At 44.3% G+C, this 16,894-nt stretch overlaps 4 protein-coding genes and 1 non-coding gene across 10 annotated transcripts in view; 1 reads left to right on the forward strand and 4 right to left on the reverse strand.

Moving 5' to 3' along the window:
• Nucleotides 1-912: 912 nt before the first annotated feature.
• On the reverse strand, nt 913-6,555 carry plbd1a (phospholipase B domain containing 1a). Its single transcript, XM_019870932.1, has 11 exons — nt 6,347-6,555; nt 5,564-5,786; nt 5,380-5,463; nt 5,121-5,262; nt 4,378-4,506; nt 3,832-3,976; nt 3,556-3,756; nt 3,304-3,444; nt 3,027-3,212; nt 1,840-1,946; nt 913-1,768 (listed from the first exon to the last, which is right to left on the reverse strand). Exons 1-11 carry the CDS (start codon nt 6,450-6,452, stop codon nt 1,592-1,594), a joined length of 1,641 nt encoding a protein of 546 aa, XP_019726491.1. The 5' UTR covers nt 6,453-6,555; the 3' UTR covers nt 913-1,591.
• Nucleotides 6,556-6,833: 278 nt separating this feature from the next.
• On the reverse strand, nt 6,834-6,906 carry trnar-ccu (transfer RNA arginine (anticodon CCU)). Its single transcript has one exon. It is a non-coding gene; the product is annotated as a tRNA-Arg (tRNA).
• Nucleotides 6,907-7,404: 498 nt separating this feature from the next.
• pick1 (protein interacting with prkca 1) lies at nt 7,405-12,054 on the reverse strand. Of its 5 annotated transcripts, none has more exons than XM_019870991.1 (13): nt 11,894-12,054; nt 11,525-11,593; nt 11,120-11,231; nt 10,884-11,012; nt 10,238-10,304; nt 10,061-10,150; nt 9,928-9,981; nt 9,707-9,769; nt 9,510-9,643; nt 9,164-9,256; nt 9,019-9,069; nt 8,778-8,922; nt 7,405-8,378 (listed from the first exon to the last, which is right to left on the reverse strand). In XM_019870991.1, exons 2-13 carry the CDS (start codon nt 11,563-11,565, stop codon nt 8,116-8,118), a joined length of 1,242 nt encoding a protein of 413 aa, XP_019726550.1. In that variant the 5' UTR covers nt 11,566-11,593; nt 11,894-12,054; the 3' UTR covers nt 7,405-8,115. The 5 variants fall into 5 exon arrangements, with proteins under 5 accessions (XP_019726550.1, XP_019726549.1, XP_019726552.1 ...); XM_019870990.1 differs by having other exon boundaries at nt 11,825-12,054; XM_019870993.1 differs by having other exon boundaries at nt 11,944-12,053.
• Nucleotides 11,009-13,926, forward strand: LOC109516444 (galectin-1-like). Its single transcript, XM_019870996.1, has 5 exons — nt 11,009-11,053; nt 12,414-12,477; nt 12,576-12,655; nt 12,838-13,009; nt 13,120-13,926. The coding sequence occupies exons 2-5, from the start codon at nt 12,469-12,471 to the stop codon at nt 13,264-13,266; spliced, it is 408 nt and encodes a 135-aa protein (XP_019726555.1). The 5' UTR covers nt 11,009-11,053; nt 12,414-12,468; the 3' UTR covers nt 13,267-13,926.
• The window catches only part of cdc42ep1b (CDC42 effector protein (Rho GTPase binding) 1b), a 9,036-nt gene continuing 5,874 nt past the window's right edge, over nt 13,733-16,894 (reverse strand). For both annotated transcript variants that reach the window (XM_019870995.1, XM_019870994.1), the window contains exons 3-4: nt 16,084-16,619; nt 13,733-14,627 (exon numbers count right to left, since the gene is read on the reverse strand). In XM_019870995.1, coding sequence (XP_019726554.1) covers nt 14,032-14,627; nt 16,084-16,534 — 1,047 coding nt within the window. In that variant the 5' untranslated portion in view covers nt 16,535-16,619 and the 3' untranslated portion in view covers nt 13,733-14,031. The remainder of the gene's footprint in view (nt 14,628-16,083; nt 16,620-16,894) is intronic.

Here is a 16,894-nt window from a genome sequence, read left to right on the forward strand (position 1 = left end):
GAACTCCGCCGCCATTTGGAAATCGGTCACCTGCTCACAGAAAAAAAAAGAGCTGAAGAGGCATGTTTGATCATCCAGAAGAAGCGCGCACCGGGACTTGCCTTAGTGTCATAGCAACCGCCCGGTGAAGGTTCCTCCGTCTTCAGGTCTTTTCGGCAACAGATGGACTTGCAGGGGGGTTGCCTTGAGTATGGGTCGTTCTTGTAGTCTGACAAGGAAAAAAAAAAAAGTGACGGTCAGCGTCACACTCATATGCGACGTCTATATACTTGCATCGGAAAATTGCACGTTGAGGTACAAATAGATCTGGAATCCAACCCGCCCGATTCATTCAGACTTGGGGCTCACTGACACCCCGAAGGCTACGTCAGCTGACCACACCCAGTATGGACAGTTGGCCTCCCGTCTAATTCAAAACCAGGCCTGACCTTGCTTGGACCTCAAGGAGGTGGAGCCCGTGGAGGGGCTACACACCGATATGGAAACGACAAGAGTTAGCGGGGTGTTCAGGGATGCGACAGACAGTCTGGTCCTCATAGTTTACCTTCTTGTGAAGAGTGCATTGTATGGATGCACGCTAGGGTGTGTCGCGACGATGACAAGGGGTGCTTCACAGATCAGCTCGGGGGGGGAAAAGAAAGAGACAAACGGCTTGCTCTCTTTCTGCTCCAACGGACCAGAGTTCCTGACTTCACATTGTGAATTTCATGTAGATGTTCGAACGATTAGCCTGACAATTGGCGAAAAAGACAAAAGTTGGTCATCAACAAAAGTCAACACGCTGACCCTTGTTAAATAGTTTGCGTACAAGAACCAATAATGCCAGCAGTCACGCGGGACGATGTCTAAAACTCCATGCATAGACACGACGTCATTTATGCAGTGCAAAACAAAAGACAGGACGGCAAAAGGTCCGACTTCAAGACTTTATTCGTCAAATGCGACCAACGTGCAGCACCGCGTCAAGCTGAAAGTGTGGATGTAAATTTCCTAACCCTGAAACGGGCTGAGAAATCGATGCAGTCATTGCAGCAGAGCCCTGAGAGTTGAGCACGGAGCCCACGGCTTCATTCATTATGAAAACAAAAAACACAACTTGAATGGCAAAAATGATGATTGGCACTCACAGTCTGACTGCACTGCTCTGGCATTTTATCAAATCTAGTTATAGATGCAAAACTTCCAAGTTGAAGGCATCGAAGATCCGGACTCACTTTACCCTGAGACATCTTTGATTGATTAGTTAAAGCGTAAGAGCAAGACTAAAATGACTGAAATTAAAACATACCCTGTCTGTGCTGGGAGACATTTTATAATAAGACACAAGACGCAGCTTCGTGTCTCCATAAAAAACATTCAACCCCCAACAAGTATTGCACAACCTTTCCTTGTTAATGTGGCTTTAAAAAAAAAAAAATCATCAAATTTTATTTCATAATAAAAGTCATAGCATTAAATTGTATCCTTTTTATACAATTTTTTTTCATAGCCATAATTATTGATTGTCTAAGGAGTCACCATGTGGTTCACGTCGGGCACGTTCATTTTAAATGCCTTTTAAGAGCAGCAAGTTTCCTTGCCGGGAGATCAGTTAAGGGCGGAAGAGGAGGGGCTTCATCGTGACGAAAGTGAAATTGTAGTACTGCGGCAGACCCCGGTGGCCGAAGTCGCTGAAGTCGTCCCACGTGAACGGCGGCAGTCCACCTTGTGTCGTCGGCCCGTTCACCGCTTCCGCGCGGAACTCCGCCGCCATTTGGAAATCGGTCACCTGCTCACAGAAAAAAAAAGAGCTGAAGAGGCATGTTTGATCATCGAGAAGAAGCGCGCCACGGGACTTGCCTTAGTGTCATAGCAACCGCCCGGTGAAGGTTCCTCCGTCTTCAGGTCTTTTCGGCAACAGATGGACTTGCAGGGGTTGCCTTCGGAGTATGGGTCGTTCTTGTAGTCTGACAAGGAAAAAAAAAAAAGTGACGGTCAGCGTCACTGGCATATGCGACGTCTATATACTTGCATCGGAAAATTGCACGTTGAGGTACAAATAGATCTGGAATCCAACCCGCCCGATTCATTCAGACTTGGGGCTCACTGACACCCCGAAGGCTACGTCAGCTGACCACACCCAGTATGGACAGTTGGCCTCCCGTCTAATTCAAAACCAGGCCTGACCTTGCTTGGACCTCAAGGAGGTGGAGCCCGTGGAGGGGCTACACACCGATATGGAAACGACAAGAGTTAGCGGGGTGTTCAGGGATGCGACAGACAGTCTGGTCCTCATAGTTTACCTTCTTGTGAAGAGTGCATTGTATGGATGCACGCTAGGGTGTGTCGCGACGATGACAAGGTGTGCTTCACAGATCAGCTCGGAGGAGGAAAAGCAAATACAAAAGCAGCTACAAGGTGGCAAAATACCAGTTTAGCAGAAAGGTGAGAAATGCTCATTTTGTGTATTCACAGAGACTCCAAACAGGGTTCTTGGCAAAGCAGCTTTGTGGCTTTTGGAGACGACTTAGACAAATCACCAAATGCGACACGCCCCGCAATCTTGGAACAAATATGTCCTCACACAAAGCCTCACTGGAGACTCGCCGTGTGCCAGCCTGCTTTTGAAGTCCCCCACCTCCCTCCTGGACGCGCTGCGGTTTGCCTGCAGAGCCAACAACGGTTTGCGTTGTCCGCATGTGGATGATGCGGACAACCTGACCACAAGCCCTCCACGGTGCAACATCTTGACTCCCTGGGAAATGAAGCCGAGGTCACGTTTGTGGACTTCAGTTCTGCCTTGGACTCCAGCCTCCCAGCTCTGTTCCAGGACAAGCACTCCGGCTGCGTGTCAGTGAACTGTTTCTGCGTTTCCCTTCTCCATTGCCCAGGAACCTCAAAACAACACGACAGTACTTGCACTCCATTGAACGGTTGGTGGAAACGGCCGTCAAGTCCACGACGACATGAGCCAATCATAGACACGTAATAGCAGCACTATGCATGTCATAAGAGGAACCGTTCCGGGGGGCGAGACAAAAACCCACCATTGAATCTCATGATGTGCTTTAAAGAATCCAGGTCCTTGACATCGGCTTGGTCACGGCGGAAGATTTTGGCTCTTGCGCAAAGATCATAGGAAAAATCCTCTCCGTATTGCTGCCACATCACGTCATACCCACTCAGCTTGTAGATGTTTCGGTGGAACGGAACGTTGTAAGAGGGCCAGTAGCCTGCAGGGGGTAAACAAAAGCAGATCGAGTCTTCAAATGACAGAATAAAAAAAAAAAAAAAAAAGTGTTATCCAACAACGTTTGTTTTTACCTTGTCGTAGTGCTTGTGTTTGATCTGAGTATTCCACCAGGCCGGGAATCTGCTCCACCACAGTTAAAGCGCCATCGGAAATACCGTAGCCCAGCTTCACTTTGCTCCTGTCCAACACCATGTACTGGTTGTTGTATGTACCTGCAACAGACATTTGAAGATTTAGAAAAAAATGTTTAGTGTAGAACCAGCCACCCATCCGGTTTCTAGACCGCATGTCCCGTTCAGGCTGGGGTTGCCTTGCCCACTTACCGGAGTTGTACTGAGAGAAAATTTTGGCCCACTCCTCCCCTGTATGAGCCAAGCTGTGAGCCAGTCGAACCCTCTGCCAGGCCAGCAGGCTTTTAGGGCTGATTTGGTCAAAGAGGGACGAGTTGAAAACGTTGTTGGTGGTCTGGGTCATCATGAGACCGCTTCCCAAGAGATAGAAGTCATCCAGGGACACTAGGAAACCTGAGAAAGGCATTCAGAGCCTTCATGGGTATATGAGACGCAATTTTGCTGGACTGGAGAATTCCTCGCGCCTACCGGGGTAGCTGCTGAAAGAGAGCTTCCCGGTGGCCGCGTGGGGTTCAGCGATGTGGAAATCCCAATGTTTGTAGATGCGCATGGTGGCCGTGTACGTGAACCAGCTGGAGTGGGCGAAGAGGAGGTTCTCAAAGCCCGGGAGCATCTGAGGAGAGGGATCAGAATTGAGGATTTCCAAACTTGAGTTTCTGCCCGGTGTACGCATGTCCTAACCGTGACCTCTGGCTTCCTTTCACGTTCCAAAAACATGTTCGGTTACGCGAAGGCTCTAAATTGCTTTATACTTTAATGAGGCTCCCCTAAAAAGGTTGAGAATTGCCTGTATGATGTCACAAGATGGTAGCAAAGCAATATTTTTGTCGAAATTAAGCTCCTCAAAAATGCAATGTGCTTAATTTTGGAGAATGAAGGTTTCAAACCTGTTGTCAAAAAAACAACAACAACAAAAAAAAAAAAACATGCAAGAGCTTTTTTTAGTTGAGTGTGTATGTTTTGGTAAAACATTGGGATGTTTCACGGCAATTAATAGCCCCTTTGGTCCCTGACCTTGATGAGTGCCGAGCAGTGGCCCATCCCTGGAAGTTGAAAGTGAGGCGAGGTGGGGGTCAAGGCCTGGATCAGATCCAGCAGGTCTCCGACCGCGTTCAGGAACTGAATGGCAAACTGGGACATTGGCTGTGGGAATGACAGCAGATGTTCGGCTTTTTAGAAAACAAGGAGTTCAACAAAGTCAAGGTTGCGCAAACGAATCACGGGGAATAAAATGACAACAAAATGTCTATATTGCAAGTTTGATACTCTCAGTTTGATTGGATATGAAAATAATGGCATCCTCAGCATTCTTGTCAAAAGTGTTTACTGTACTTCCCCAAAACTGTAAGCCAGTACTTTTCAGATCAGCATTTTTTTTGTTCCTTTTAAAAGGGTTACAAAAAAACGATGTTTCCCTTGTATAAAAAGTTCCGCCTTCTTTAGGCCTCGAAAAAAATTTTCTACGCTGCTATATCTGTGATCTTCCACTGAGGGCGGCACGGTGAGCGACTGGTTAGCATATCGGCCTCACGGTGCAGTGTTCGATTCCGGCTCCGGCCCCCCTGTGTGGAGTTTGCATGTTCTCCCCGGCCCCGCGTGGGTTTTCTCCGGGTATTCCGGTTTCCTCCCACATTCCAAATTGTCCCTCGGTGTCATTGTGAGCGTGAATGGTTGTATATGTCTCATGAGGATTAGAAAATGGATCAATGGATTTCCCACTGAAGAGAAAAAAAAAAATACTAGTATGCTCGTAACACCTTTTTCCCTTGTCTCTTGGCCCATTCTGCAACTCCAGCTTGCAGACCGTCCATCTGGGCCACAATGAAGCCCGCATGTTTCCATAGAGGGTCAGAACTCTGGTTCATTTTCACTTGTGCTCTGGTCCAAGAGTCCTGCTGCCTTGGGAGAACCGAGCAGAGTCACATGTTGTTCGCAGCTCGATGTTGTCACTCAAAGGTCACATGCCAAAAGGTATGCGAGGAACTCGTGGCGCAGCGGTTGTTTTTGGAGACTCACTTTATGAAGTTCTCAACGCGGCCCAGGATGCTGGGGTCATGGATGAGCTGAGGGTAGATGTTGGTGTAGTGATCCATCATCTGTCTGCAGAGATAAACGAGTCGAAAGTCAAAGTCTGAAAGGTGATTTAAAGCATTTCAAATTATGTTCTGTAGGAACATGGGGTCATGTCTGTTATACTTACTGAGCGGTGAGAAAACCTTCGAGGTACCCCGCCAAGAAAAAGGTGATCTCATCAGTCTCTGATGTTTCTCCATATCCAGCTCGGATCTCGAGGACACTCCAGCCTGTGCTGGGCCAGGTGTCGTTCAGGAAGCCATATGCGTCCCCGTTTAAATCTAGGACCCCGTCCTTCAGCAGGACGGTCTTTTGTTGGGCGTCCCAGTACACCGTGGCTTTTGTCACCTCTGGAGGACACACAACAAATACCGTGCAACGGTTGGCAGAATGATGCTTGCTGAAGTGAATGGATTCAAAAGTTTGGAGAACGTGCGCTGAGTGCTGATAGTGACTAACTGGACACCATATTAGGTACACATGTACGGTGTATTCACTTCAACTTTATCATTTATATTTATTCTTACTTTATTTGACTGTCGTTGTAGTTCTCAGTGTAATAATAGTATTTGTAATATTTTGCCATCTCGTGCAGCTCATGGTTGGAAGTAACAAAGTACTTTGTTCCTGTACTGTACTTAAGATTTCTCAAAGTAGCCAATCTGGAGACTACTTTACTTGAGTATTTATTCTCACTGTGAAGCTACTAAATGGTTAAAACGCGTAATATACTGTACACACAAACACACAAAGGTATCGTCCTATTTATTCTAAACATAAATTACAGTTAAAAATGCATTTCACAGGTAGGAGGACCTCCTGATTTTTCAAACATAATTGTCATGTGACCCTAGAGAAACGAAAGGGATTCACCCCAGGTCACAAAGTACAATTTGTATGACCTACTTACCCCCGGCTGCAGAGGAGACATTCAACGCCGCATTGAGTAACACAAAAACACAAAATCTTTTCAAGATCATAGTTCCACTGAGCGAGAGGGTGAGCCCGGTGTGCATTCCAGCAGACAATCGGCCGTCCCTGAAAAGGAAGTCCGGAACACGGAGACAGTCAAAAGACAAGACGTGATTTCTGATCCAAGTGAGTCGCGAGGTGGCAAAAGAAGGAATAACAAGTTGTGGATCTCGTGATCGCGCGATGAGTCACAACATTGAGCATATAACTGTGATGATGTTTGTTTTTACTTACTTTTATTTTTCCTTTTATGACTTTTGTTTGCATTTTGTCAATCTGTTATTGTATGTACTATATATGTTCAATAAACAATACAATACAAACATTGCCGTGTTATTGCACAAGACGCGCGACGATTAATTAAAATGGCGGAGAAACGTTCAGAAGTGTCGGAGAATTTTGGTTGTGGAAAAACGAAAAGTAAACACCCCAGATGGGACTCGAACCCACAATCCCTGGCTTAGGAGGCCAGTGCCTTATCCATTAGGCCACTGGGGCACTTAAACATAGCCCCCACCTTTGATTCTATATAAACATATTAATACCGGGTAATAACCCATGGAAACAAGCAAGCGAGAAATGAACTCAAAATGAACACATAAAATGTCCTTGGTTCCCAGCAGGCAGTATGTGTGACGTCAGCAACGATATTGTAGCGATGGTGAATGCCACGCACGTCCCAGCATGTTTCTAAGTAAATATAATTGTGTTATGTCTTTGAGGGGCGGCACGTCGGCATCGCAGTGCAGAAGTCCAGGATTCGATTCCGGCTCCGGCCTTCCTGTGTGGAGTTTGCCTGTTCTCCTCGTGCCTGCCTGCGTGGGTTTTCTCCAGGTACTCCAGTTTCCTCCCGCATTCCAAAAAAAAATGTATGGCAGGTTAATGGAACACTCTAAATCAGGGGTGGCAAAGTCATTTTTGTCACGGGGCACATTGAAGTGACCGTTTTCCTTGGAGAGCATCACGAACTGTCGTTTTATTAAAAACACAAACGTGGGCGTTAAAATATTATTTTTATTGAATAAGCATATTTGGCAAGAAGGCAAAAAGAATAAATACAACATTGATAGTTACAATATTGGAGCAATATTTCCCTTCAACATTCATATTTACAAGTAGTGTTTGCATTTTTATCACGCGAGCATCCTCTAACTTTTCTGATCTTAGGAAGAAGTTAACGTTACAAGAAGTGGACGGTAAACGCATGATCTTTCGTTGCAAAGATTTCTTTTTTCGCGCAGCTGAAAATGTGCATTGTAAAACAGAAAAAGGAGAGTGATAACAGCTGTGGCACCACCTCTGTTGGCCCACTTTGATAGTAAATAAAAACGTAACAATCACAAGTAAACATCACTGAACCAGACTACACAGCCCATCCAGACCCGCCATATTGACACACAATTAAATAAGAAGGCACAGCTCAAAATTAGATGAGTTCTCCACTGCAGCGGCGGTAACATTCAAATTCTGTTGGCTTTCGTGTCAAACTCATTCAGCAAGAAACTGATGAGTGGAGAACAAAGTATTTAAAAAAAAAAAAAAACATTAAAAAAAGAACATAAAGAACTAGAGCAGTAATATGTTAGTAGTCTTGACCCAACTCAGCTGCTGATATCCCTTCTGAAAATCAGTGCGCTAATAGCGAGGAGTTACCATGACCGACAGATGGACCGATTTCTTCACGTGCACCAAAACACCTGACGGTCATCATTCATCATCGATCAATTTCTCACTTCCGTTCTCTACTTGGATGCCTTCACAGGCTCCTCCTTCCTCCGCTCCTCCTGCACAATCCTCTACCTCCTCCTCATCAGTGTAAGTCAATGACTGGCTGGTGTAGTTGATGGTCGTGCGGGAGAGGTCCACCTCGATGGGGAACACGTCGGCCTCCTTGAGCACGGCGTAGCACTCGTCGTAGTAACGGGACATGCCTGACACGAAGCGTTGCAGCTGGAAAACTATGTCCTGGACTAGATGAAACAAAGAAGAGAGGGATTGTTCAGTAACATGGTGGTTGAATCAAATTTTAGTGGACACCATAGAACGGGCCATTGGACGTTAGATAAACTGGACCAGTCGAAGCGAAACATTTGTTAGCCAAAAAGATTAGATTTTTTTTACTATTAGAGTAGTTATAATTCAAAATTGCAAACTGAACGGGGATTTTTTTGCGGGGGAGCTTGGTGGTTTGACAGTATTGCAGCAACCACCCACATATTTGCCGTTCATTATTTACCAATGCACCCGGTTTGTTTTATGACTGATGTTCCTTCTGGCAAGAATATGAAATACGCTTTAAACTGGTCCATTTCTCAATATATCATTTAGATAAGATTAAATTGGGGGGGAGGGAGAAAACGCTAACCAACCATGTTTCTGGTCCAAAAGTTCGATCTTCTCCAGTACGTCTTTTCTCATCTTAGCAAAGCGCGCACGAGCCTCCTGTCGGCACCGCAGCACCAAACGGTACTCGTAGTTCCCGGTGCACACACGATACAGAGGTTCTCCCATCGCCTGTTGGCAGGAACATTGGTGAAATGACCCTGACGATCCATTCGAGTTGCACATACATCCTCAAATGAATTTCTCTATTTCTGAACCGTAACTTACAATGCTGGTGTATTCTTCATCATCCATTTCCTTCACCTTTAAGCAGTATGACTGCAAGACAAAATGATTTGGTGTTTCTCGGTCAACTGACCATGAGGAGCTTTGGAAGTTTCACTATTGGACAGAATGCAGTCAGTCAACTTACCAAATATTCAAACTTGACATCCAGGTACTTGCGTATAGTGAGCTTTGTGTCTGGTATGGCCTTGTGCAGGTAGGTGTTCAAATCATGAAGCATCTGTACAGCACAAAACTCATTGTTACAACTCTGAACATGATTCCAGACGAGATGAACAGAAATATAGTTGAGTCACATATTTGCAGTTGGGTATTAAATTAATTTTTGCGGCACCATCCTAACAGTGGGGTTTCACTGTACGAGGGACACGAAGGGAAGATCAAATGATTTCAGAGATGTTTTACAAAGGAACATCCCATGATTATCTCTATATCTATAAAGGCAAAAAGCATGACTCAAATCCTGGACTCACAGGCTTGATCGTCTTCAGCAATTGAATGCCGTACTTCTCAATGTTGCGGTGAGCATCGGCAAACTTGACAAAAGCTTCGCTGGCTGCGGCTTGGGGCTCTCGCACTCCGATGACGGAAAAAACATCTCCAAACGCTGAAACAATCAACGCAGTTAATGTGGATGCTCAGTGGGAAAAATGTCCACTCCGGTCCTCACCTCTGTGGGTTTGTGAAAGCTCAAAAAAGGCTCTGAGCAGTCGCTTGGTGTGCTCCATTAGACCTGCAGGAAAGCAGAAGAAGAACCGAACGTGCAAACTTAAACACATGACTGTCGGTTATCCATGTGCTTATTATTACGAGGGGGAAAAAAAAAACGATACGGGTGTCAGACCAAATGTAAGGAGCTATAAAATATTCAGTATTGTTCTGATTCTTTACCTTTGTAAAGCTCTGCCGTTTTCTCCAGTTCTTCCAGTCTTTTAACAAGTCCATCTGCACATTAAATATGCTATGTTTCATGAATTCATCAACTAAAACCCATACAAGTTTAGAGCTGAGTTTACCGCCTTACCGTTGCACAAAATAGCTCGGCTGAGGCCGAGAGCGTCTGCAGTGCCGGAGCTCATGTTCTCCACCAACCGATGTTTGACTTTCTTCAGCACTGAAATAATGACGTGTATGCTTCTAGTTAAGACGTGGAATCGGGATGCACAAATTGAATGGGTGGGTGTGTCAGCGTGTCACAAACCTATGTCCAGAGACTTGCCCTGTTTTGGGTCTGCTTGCAATTTGTTATAATGGATGATTGCTTCACCCTGACAAAGGAGATAGAAAGAAAAAAAGATGAACCAGAAATGCATGGTCCTTCGCCGAATGTGTTTATGGCATCAGCATGATGAGTGGTGATTCAAAACAATATTTGTGTTTGGCAAAATAAAAAATTCTAGTCATAAAGTAACACTGGGTGGGCTTTCCCGCAAATTCTTTGACAGGAAAAGGTAATCCGTTGTTTCACACGCTAAACCCGTCTTTATCCCAGCATGCAGGACGTCATGAAATTCCCTGCTCACCAACAATGGGTGGCAAAAACAACACAGCAACTCTGCACATATTGTGCTGAGATGTTTTGCACTGCATTGCAAACTGGAGTCATTGGGCACCGTTGGATCTGTTCTTGCTTAGTCAAAACTGGACTCAAACCTGTAAGTCATCTTTTATATCTCATTTTACACATTTCTGTTATATGTAACGATTAGGAAATTTTGTGTCCTTTGCAATGTTACCATTGTCAGTGACCCTGCCAATCCTCCCATTTCACATGCATAGTGACACATATAATTGTATACGGTAGGGAATGGAAAAATTAACAAGAGTAATGCCATAGTAAAGTGTACCTGTACAGCTTGAATCATCTTGGCCACTTCCACCTTTGTCTTTCCCTTCACCGGTTTACCATTGACGCCAGTGATTTCATCACCTGCTGCAAGCATCCCTTCCAGAGCTGCCGGTGTGTTGTCAAACACCTGGGAGGCCAGAGGAGACATTTCTAAGAACTTAGCAGTACATTGAAATGTGACAAAAATCACATTGCAACACATGTCATACTTTACGTTCTTGAAACTGCACCTACCTGAACAATATAGAGACAGGGACAGTATTGTGCCCCACCACCAATGCTTATCCCAATCAGGTTATTTGCATCTTTTTTCAGACACACAGTCCCTGGTACTGTTGGTATCCCTCTGTGGTAGGAAGAATTCTATTACTATTATATATGCAGCATGTTAAAGTGCAGTACATACATATTTTGGTAAGATTTGTCACTCCAGGTGGTCTTGTGGTAGAATTCGTTCTTAAACCACAAATGTGACTAGAAACCCGAGAAATTATGCAACACTTGTATTTAAAAAACAACAACAGAGGATAGGCATTGCAGGTATGACGTAAAGGTTGCCCAATAAAACGCGTAAAACTGTGGACTGGGTGACACGTATTTTCAAGTGTAACAATAGAACGGGATGGATGATGAACTTACAAGTTATCTTCCTCTAATTCAAAGTCCATGTCTGTGAACATGCAGTCTCACACCTGTCCTTGGAAAAACCTGTTGGTGATTATAACAACAAGTGTTCAAACACAATCAACATTTTGAGGCTGAGTGAAGCTGATTAGATCGCTCTTTTAAAACAGAAGAGTGGATCGCCACAGCTGATCTTTGTGACACAGACAAGTGTATATGTACAAGTAAAATGATCAGGAATACGCATGCACTATTTCATAACCATCGTGAGGTTTTCCTTCAGATGACGTAGCCGAATGCATGAAAATTGCTAACCGTGGCTAACGAGCTGCTAGCAAGAACCTGCGCGGCAGGTGGATTAGAACATTTCGTTTTCTCAGTAACCTTCAGCGTAATCAGCCTCAGTTCCTCAAACACAAACCGATGTACCATTCCTTGCTATGAAATGATGTCAGCGCGTGATTTGATATTATGTCCAGTTTCGTTGGAAATATATTTATCTGTCCAGATGACAGCGGCTCTGTTTACTTACCAACGTCATTTCCGTTAAAGGAAGTCCGTCGTGGAAATTCTCAAGAAAATAAAAAATAGTCATCAATAAGACAGTGAATTAAAGTACTTTGATAACATAATGATAGAAGGATTAATATAAAATCACGCGGCGAAGAATTAAAACGTCAAAAGTCACGACTGTTGGTGTTGTATATTTGTGTCCACAAGAGGGCGCTAATGCATTACAAGAATGCTATACAACAGAGGTGGTCAAATTTACATGCAACTTGTAGACACTTGAAGTGCCTGTTATTGTATTAAGTATGATCATTGATTGGGCTCATAATGGAACTGTGCATGTTCTACACTTTATAAACAAAAAACGAAACCTCACAGCCATACTTTTGTGTTGCAGGAGCGTTCATCGTTGCCTTGTCAGTACTTTAGAGTCTGAACCAACACCCATAATGAGCGCGGTGAGTTTATCTGGCGCTGCTTTTTTTTTTTACGTTGAATATGATTACATTTTAACTTCAACTTGCCTAAGCTACTGTGTCTTACTCTTGTTTCTTAGAAATTTGAAATGAGCAATGTAAACCTTAAAGTTGGGGCTCGTCTGAAGATAAAGGGAGAAATTTTGCCTGATGCTCAAAGGTAAACTCAACAATCATTTTATACTTCTCTTGTGTATGTGCTGTATGTTGCTAGAAAAAAAAAACATTGCATGATCATTATCACTCACGAGTTATTGAGTCCTTTCTCAGTCATATAAAGCTGTAGATTGATTGGGTGTGGGTGCATTAAAGTGCTTTGTATTTTTTTCATAATCCACTCAGATTCCAGATTGACCTTGGCTATGATTCACAAGACCTGGCTTTGCATTTCAACCCGCGATTTCACGATGACACCGATGGAGCGGTTATTGTGTGCAACTCAAAGATTGCTGGCTGCTGGGGAGAGGAGAAAAGAGAAATGCACAACCCTCTGCATAGAGGCACACATGTTAAGGTGAGGTAGTCTGAAATTTGCTATGATGTATTGAAAGAGTTCTTAAAATGAATAATAACTACAAAAAGACAGTTTGAGGATTAGATTGAAAAGTATGTTTTCTCTTCCAGATTGTGTTGAAGCTCACCGGTGATATGTTTGAAGTCGAACTTCCCGATGGATACGAAATCCAGTTTCCGAACCGTGGTGACATGGCGGCCATCGACTATGTCAAAATCACAGGAGACTTCAAAGTCACTTGCATAAAAATCTGTTAAGATGTGTACAATGAATTCTCACTTTTATTTGTTGTCATAAAAATGTAAGCATTCCCCATTTTGATGCCAATTCAACTTGTGAAATATTTCACCCACCTTTATATGCCAGGCCATCTCCAAACTACCAAAAAACAAAAACAAATCTCTCTCTCATGGATTCATTTGTACTAGATTGCTTTGGCTACATGTGGCTTTTTGACATTAAATTATGAGTGGCACGACACATCTTACATCTCTGTCTTTGTTTTATTAGATTGAAATATGTATCCAAAATAATCACTCATAATTGATCAAGATCAAGTAAGAACGTGGAGCACTCTGACTGACATTTTAACATCGGCCCACATATATTAAGACAGGGATTAGTGCAATATAATATTGGAGATAAGTAGAGTTGTATTTGACTAAACCGGTCAGCAAATACTTTAAGAACAACAACAATTAGGAACATGTTTTTATTTGTACAGTATTTTCTTTTGTTTTAACAGTAAACATGTCAGCGGAATATTCCCAAGAAAACACAATTCACATCATGTGTTTAGATGTTTAAAGTTTTTGTATAAATTGCATTTACTATTCGTAAAGTATGCAAAGTGAAGTGTGCGAATCCCTTTTAATTCCTTGACACTAACAAAGCTAAATCTCTAAACCAGGTATTTACAACAAAAAAAAAAACACGTAACATTATGGAACTATTACAATAGCTTAGAAATCTGTTGTATAAAATGGCGGAAGCAAGATTATTGCAGAGCGGATAATCCTCATTTACACTTTGATTTCCTCTTCCTCTTCAGAAAACGTGTATGGCGTTTTGGAAAGAGGAGGACTGAGCCTTGTGACGGCGCCTCCGCCGTAATGTCGAGACAGCACGTCGGCTGCCCTCTGGAAGCGCTCCGACTCCATGGCAGCTTCTCGTTTGGGGGGAGACCTCGGAGGAGATTTGGAGGATGCGGCAACTGACCTCCTGTCCTCCTCCGTCCCGCTACCGCTACACGAGTGCTCCTTACCGTTCCTTCTCGATGACCCGCTGCGCACCGAGGAGTTCGTGGAACTCACAGCAGGGCTCACAAATGTCTCCGTTAGGGATCTGTTATCCTCCTCCGCCTCCTCACCGTCATTTTTGTCTTTCTCCTCAGTTGCTGCCACCTGGCTGGCCCCCTGGAGGTAGCCGGGGTTGTCAAACAAACCCAGAACTTCGGTCATCAGGGAGGGGCCCAGGTCCAACGTGAAAGAGGTGAGGGAGTCCGACCGGGTCAAGGCCTTGCCGTTTCGTTCTCGCACAGACACTCGCAGTTCTCCGTCGAGAAACGGTCTGTCAAGGCGAGAGCAGCGTGGCAAAGTGACAAATCCGGATTGGATACCTGCACACACAAGGGGGAAAACCCACTTAGATGTCCATGGAAACATCTCATCACGTGACAGATATCTGTTATCGAATGAAGAATTGAAATCACATTTTGTACAAACGATGACTGATAAATACCAATTGATAAGATACGGCGCTAAAGCTAAAAACAACATAAACAGTTATGCCATCATCATCCCTCAATTGACTAACGCTTAATGCCACGTAAAGTTGTAGCAAATTCCTTTGGCGGCGTGGTTCATGTTGACTCTTGGAAAAGTAGAAAACCTGCATACTGCTCCACGGACATTTGTGTTTGCTTAGCATATAAAATGAATCATGTTGTGCGTGCACAATTGCAGACAGTGCCACTTACATGGAGATGAATGAGGCAATGGTCATAAAGGATGCAGTCATTTTTTATTTTTTTATTTGGTATCCTGCAGCTGCTGTGTGTTTGTGTTAATAGGCGTAACTTTACCGGTGTTGCCTCTGTAATTTGGAATGAGTCAGAAGGGAAACGGCCGCCTGGTTTTTGGTTGTCCTGGGGGATTGTGGGAATGATGTTGAAAGGCCAACTTAGTGCTCCTGTGTGTGTGTGTGTGTGTGTGTGTGTGTGTGTGTGTGTGTGTGTGTGTGTGTGTGTGTGTGTGGTGACATTTATTGTCCTGTTTTTGTATGCGGCTCTTCACGCTGTTTGCCCTTCTGTAGAGTGAATGGCAAGCGCAGCAAGAAGCAAGAGATCCTTCATCGTAAATTGTACTACGGTGGATTTTTCAGTTGATTGTCATTCAGCAGTGTTGGTTGCTCTAACTTAATATTCAATGGTCAACTCTGAAAAATTGGACAACCAGTTGCCGTAGGTACAGAAAGCATGACTGAATAATGTGTCAGTTATTTTTTCCATGCACTTCACGTACATATAGGTTAAAGATATGTACTGTAAGAATGATTTTCTATGCAGAAAGCTGCATCGCTGGACCGGGAAAGCCAATATGAGTCCTCATTCTCAGCCGATCGTTGGTGGAGATGACCACCTCTCCTCTATTTTTCATTGATTGTCCATTCCTCAAAATACAACATCAAACCAGTCACATTTCATGTTTGCCAACTTTCTAACTTGGAATAAGCCCGGCTACCAACGTGGCAGCCTTAGCTGACGTCTGCTTGCACACATTATCCTTCCAGCTGCATGTCGCATGCACATTGATGAGGGGCATCGCTTTGGTTGGGGACACAACCGAAGTTGAAGTCAGGCTACGTTCTCATCTCGCTAGCAGCTTGACCATCACCGGGTGCATGGTACCTTTAATTGCTCCATTTTGCTGCACGTGGCTCAAGCATAACCGAAGCCAAATAAAGTGAAATGTTTCCTTTTTTGATTTTTTTTGACTCGGATGATTCTTTTGCATAAACGCCTGACAGAAACCCCATCCTACACGAGAGGTGAGTGACTCACACCATGATCTCACCATATGTGCAGATGGCGCTGTCTGTTGAGCTGATGGAATTCGGGAGCGTGACCCTCTGCAAGCACCCATTGGGAGAATCAACGTTGAGTTGAGGCAGGGACATGGCATTCTTGATGATGGGTGAGATGTCCGGCGGCGGAGATGAACAGTCCCGGAGTTCCCCCCGTGGCCCAGAATTCTTCCGTATGTGCCTGAAGGTGCGTGTGAAGAAGCCCGTCGATTTGGAGCTGTTTGATGAGTCGGGACTGCCCGGCTCTCTGACGCCTCCTCCGTAGTTGCTCAGAAAAGACGTGTCACCAAACACGTCCCCGCCGCGGCCGACGTGCATTGTGTGTCGGAAGTCGCCCAGCGGCGGGCTGATCATGTCCACGGAGAGGTCGCTCTTGAAACGACGTCTCTCCTGGGAGCCAGACACGAGGCTCTTAATCCGAGGAAGTTTTCCAAGACTCATGGCTCTAAATTTCTCTTGAATTTTCGATACGGAAGGCCCGAGTTTGCTTAAAGATGGGTTACTTTGGAATGCCAGATTTTCTCCACTGTGGAAAAAGACAGAAAAGTAGAGTAGGCCATTAGCACCAGTGGACTCTTTAATCGATAACATTTTCCCCATGTTCAACTGAATGATACCAGAATGGAATTGGAATCAAACTCTTTCTATTTGATCTACCGCAGCACGTAAATGCAAATTGTGCTTCCTCCAATCCAGTCAGATCCGTTGGAGGTCCTCACTGTTTCATAACTGTCACAAAAAAAAAAAAAAAAAAAAAAAAAGTGAATTTAAGACTGACGTTAAATGTTTTTTGATTTTGTT

This window comes from Hippocampus comes, unplaced genomic scaffold (assembly GCF_001891065.2).
Source record: "Hippocampus comes isolate QL1 unplaced genomic scaffold, H_comes_QL1_v1.1 scaffold343, whole genome shotgun sequence".
NCBI lineage: Eukaryota > Metazoa > Chordata > Actinopteri > Syngnathiformes > Syngnathidae > Hippocampus > Hippocampus comes.

Bases quoted from the DNA above. Each gene is read 5' to 3' on its own strand.
- LOC109516444 (XM_019870996.1), top strand. The intron at 12,656-12,837 runs GTAAACTCAACA...TAATCCACTCAG, and splicing joins ATTTTGCCTGATGCTCAAAG to ATTCCAGATTGACCTTGGCT. The intron at 13,010-13,119 runs GTGAGGTAGTCT...TTTCTCTTCCAG, and splicing joins ATAGAGGCACACATGTTAAG to ATTGTGTTGAAGCTCACCGG.
- plbd1a (XM_019870932.1), bottom strand. From the start codon at position 6,452: ATGCACACCGGGCTCACCCTCTCGCTCAGTGGAACTATGATCTTGAAA. The intron at 5,787-6,346 runs GTAAGTAGGTCA...TGTGTCCTCCAG, and splicing joins TGTCTCCTCTGCAGCCGGGG to AGGTGACAAAAGCCACGGTG. The intron at 3,757-3,831 runs GTAGGCGCGAGG...TGCCTTTCTCAG, and splicing joins CTCTTTCAGCAGCTACCCCG to GTTTCCTAGTGTCCCTGGAT.
- pick1 (XM_019870991.1), bottom strand. From the start codon at position 11,565: ATGTTCACAGACATGGACTTTGAATTAGAGGAAGATAACTT. The intron at 11,013-11,119 runs GTAGGTGCAGTT...CTGGCCTCCCAG, and splicing joins CCTGTCTCTATATTGTTCAG to GTGTTTGACAACACACCGGC. The intron at 9,070-9,163 runs GTAAGTTGACTG...TTTGTCTTGCAG, and splicing joins ATGTCAAGTTTGAATATTTG to TCATACTGCTTAAAGGTGAA.